The sequence below is a fragment of the Cariama cristata genome, unplaced genomic scaffold (genome assembly GCF_000690535.1).
Source record: "Cariama cristata isolate BGI_N322 unplaced genomic scaffold, ASM69053v1 scaffold22179, whole genome shotgun sequence".
Taxonomy (NCBI): Eukaryota; Metazoa; Chordata; class Aves; order Cariamiformes; family Cariamidae; genus Cariama; species Cariama cristata.
Genome location: NW_009634392.1, coordinates 7,020 through 10,294, shown reverse-complemented (window position 1 = coordinate 10,294; position 3,275 = coordinate 7,020). Strand labels below are relative to the sequence as shown.

General features: G+C 48.6%; 1 protein-coding gene across 1 annotated transcript; it reads right to left on the bottom strand.

Moving 5' to 3' along the window:
• Positions 1 to 3,015: 3,015 nt before the first annotated feature.
• LOC104167021 (putative F-box/kelch-repeat protein At1g20790) lies at positions 3,016 to 3,226 on the bottom strand (the record flags this gene model as incomplete). Its single annotated transcript, XM_009707141.1, has 1 exon — positions 3,016 to 3,226. A coding segment is annotated over exon 1 (211 nt), but the record flags the coding sequence as incomplete, so codon positions are not given.
• Between the last annotated feature and the right edge of the window lie 49 nt (positions 3,227 to 3,275).

Below are 3,275 nucleotides of genomic sequence, written 5' to 3'. Positions count from 1 at the left end.
GGGCAGGGCCGTCCCGCCCTGGGCATCGGGGCAGGCGATGTCCCGGGCTCCGGAGCACGGGGACGGGGCAGCCCCGCCCTGACGCCTTCTTTCCAACAAATGCCATTGCCTCAACAGCAGCGGGATTTCGGAGGATTTTCCCCCTTTTGCTTGTTGCTTTCTTGGCTTCGACCCTACACCAGGAACGTCGATAGAGCCCTGACCCTTGCAGGTTAAGCAAGTACCAGGGACTGGGGTTGAATTCTCAACTGTCTGAAAACCGAGACACGCTCTGACCAATGCAGTCCATTCTTCATTGTCAGTAGCATTTAAGGACTGATAAGGGGGCTGAAAAGTTGGATAATAGTGTAAGACAACATTAGATTGTTGCTTTCAATGGTGGCTTAACAGAACTTTTATTTTCATTAAAACAGCTAGTAGCCAGTTTCCTCTCAACACTGTTTTTTTTTTCAGTTGTTGCAAAGTTTCTCCCAGGTTATTTGCTAATTTAGCATATCAGTTTAACCAAGTCAGAATCAGCTAAATAACGTGTCTTGCCGAATAGCCCAGGCTTTTCCCATTGCAAATTGTGGCCGTTGCAAATTATGAATAAACCTCCTCCCATTCAAAGCAGAAAAGTGGATAGTGATCACACTTAGAAATACCAACTCTGTAGAAGGGGACAGATTGAGCACTACTATACTTGGCATTTATAGGGGAGAAAAGAGGCTTCAATGAAAATTTTTTTTACATACAAGTTTTGCATTCAGATTTAATTAATCAGCTTCAATGCAAAGTATTGGTATTGGAAGCCAGTATCGTCAAGTTACTGCCGTGTACATTTCTAACAGGATTACCTTCCCTAAAAGAAGGGTATTCGCCTTACGAGTCAGGAAGCTCCTGGATGCTGCCAGGACCTGGCCGAGATGTGACGCGGCCGCTCCCTCCTCCTGCCCTAACCCGTCTTCACGGGCAGGGTGGTGGCTTGTGCCGACAGCCGGGTTTGTCTCTGGGCTTTCATTAGGATGGGAAGCGCCAGAAATTTCGACTGTCACTCCTGTTCTCTATTAGAAGATGAAACACTGTTCCAGAGGAGGATACCAGTCATCTTAACGTGTCAGCTTTTGGGCTCCTCGGAAGGTAAATTTATGCTCTACCAATTGATCTATGATGTTATTGAACTCGACAGCGAGTCGAAGAGATGTTGTGAAAGTTCAACGTGGATGATTCCGGTATGTTAAAATACACCGACATACATAAACACACGAGAATTTGATAAGACCTGTGGCTGTCGTTCACTCAAGGCCAATTCCTCAGCCATTGAGACGAAGCTAGAAGTGGCGTTGCAATGTGGGAGCTCTAGCTTGGCTAACATCCAGCCTTTTTCAGCAAAGCAGTGATACGCATAATTGATTTAAAATGTTTAAGCCCCATTCAGGTCTGTGTAGAACCCAAAATTCATAGAAGGCTTCACAGGGCCTTTTGCAGCATCGTTCATCAAGCAGATGTTGCTTGTGTTGTCGGGTGCCCCCGGACAGTTTTCGGGCGGAACTGTGCTAACCTGCAGTTCCAGTCGGAAACCGTGCAGGACCTGGAGTTAGGAGTTTGTGATGGCTAACGAGCCGTGGAAAATTATTGTGATTTTCTGAGTGATTTAGAAGCGTGACAGGAGCATTTGGTGCAGAGCTGATGCGTCACTGCCTTCATCCCTGGGCAGAGGCTCCTTGGACTAGGTGGGCAGCAGCACCCAAAGCAGCTGCCAAAAACTTCGTGTGAAGCTGCTGGAGGCAGGAGATGAGCGGGCAGAAACGATGCGATTTCCAGGGTGTGTAAGCTGACAGGAAGAAGAAAGGTGTTGGCCCAAGATGAACCAGTCCTGGAGGACCCCCCAGCACAGGAAAAATGGGCACCACGGGCTTTGTGAGGTGCTGCCCTGTGTGGGATGTGCGGTGTTTAGGGATCTAAATAATTCAAGAGGAAACTCTCCAAAGGTTATGGGAATGTACGCTTCCCGGCAGCTAAAACCGTAGCTCCCCCCATTTACAGAGCTGAAGGGGGATAAATGGTTTGAAGATGTTATCTGAGTTCCTCTCTAACCACCTCTCTTCACTAGAGGAGCCTCCAGTGGTCCTTTTTATCTACATCAGATGCTTCTCTGTCTGGTGAATGAAAGGGAGGGAGGTCTCATCACAAATTACACTAGTAATTCTTTTCCAGAACTAATTAACTTAAAAGATACTGTACTGATTGCAGAAAAGGTGTTAAGAGAAGCTTAAGAAGTTGAAAAACAAAATTAATCTGCATTTGAGAAAGGCGCTCTCTTTAATCTCAAGTTTGTGATGTACAAAATACTCTAAATGGAGCATATTGAAGCAAATTATGAATTTCTTTTTTTTATGTTCAAAAAGCCACTGGATCTGGGAGAGGAATGAGAAGGGATATTAACAATTTTCATTTCCACTTCCACTTGCCACTTCGTTCTTTTCTGATAACACGAGATGCAAGTTGCACATCTCCGGAGCCTGGAGCCACCCTTGGTGTTAACTTGCCCCCTCCTCGGGGGTCCGAGCTGTTGGAGCCCTCAGCGAGGGACCCACGGCCCCGTGGGGACAGAGCCCAGGGCTGGCCGTGGGTGAGCCCCTCCATTCCCAGAGGGAGAGGCCGAGGGATGGAGACCAAGTCTGTTCCCAGGAGCCACGCTGATCCCCCCTCACTTGGATGCGGCACAGCACTGCACCTGCGGGTACCAACCAAAAATGTGCCGCCTTTTAACACTCTGTTCATATATTGAAAGCACTGAATTGACAGATTTTTTATCCTCTAGAACATCCATGTCATTAAACCATCCTCTGCTGTAACGACACACCGGACCAGAGTCGTCAGCCCGTGGCTCTAGATCACCAGAAATGTTTTGAAAATTCTTGATTTGTTCATTAATTCCACTACAAATTGTATCATTTCTGTGATTGATTCTGTGATTTAACTGGCAAAGAGCCTCTCCAAAGTGGGAGGTGAGGTTGCTGTATGTGTGCGTACCGGGGAAGGGTACGCTGCAGCCCCTCAACCATCGGCTCGCTGCACCCCGGAACTCCATGTGTCTGCTGGGCACGGGCACGGGCATGGGCACGGACTTGGGCATGGGCATGGGCATGGGCATGGACATGGGCACGGGAATGGGCTTAGGCATGGGCACAGACATGGGCATAGACATGGGCATGGGCACGGGCATGGGCATGGGCACGGGCATGGGCACGAGCAGACACACGCAAGGGCATGGGAGCGGGCACAGGCACGGG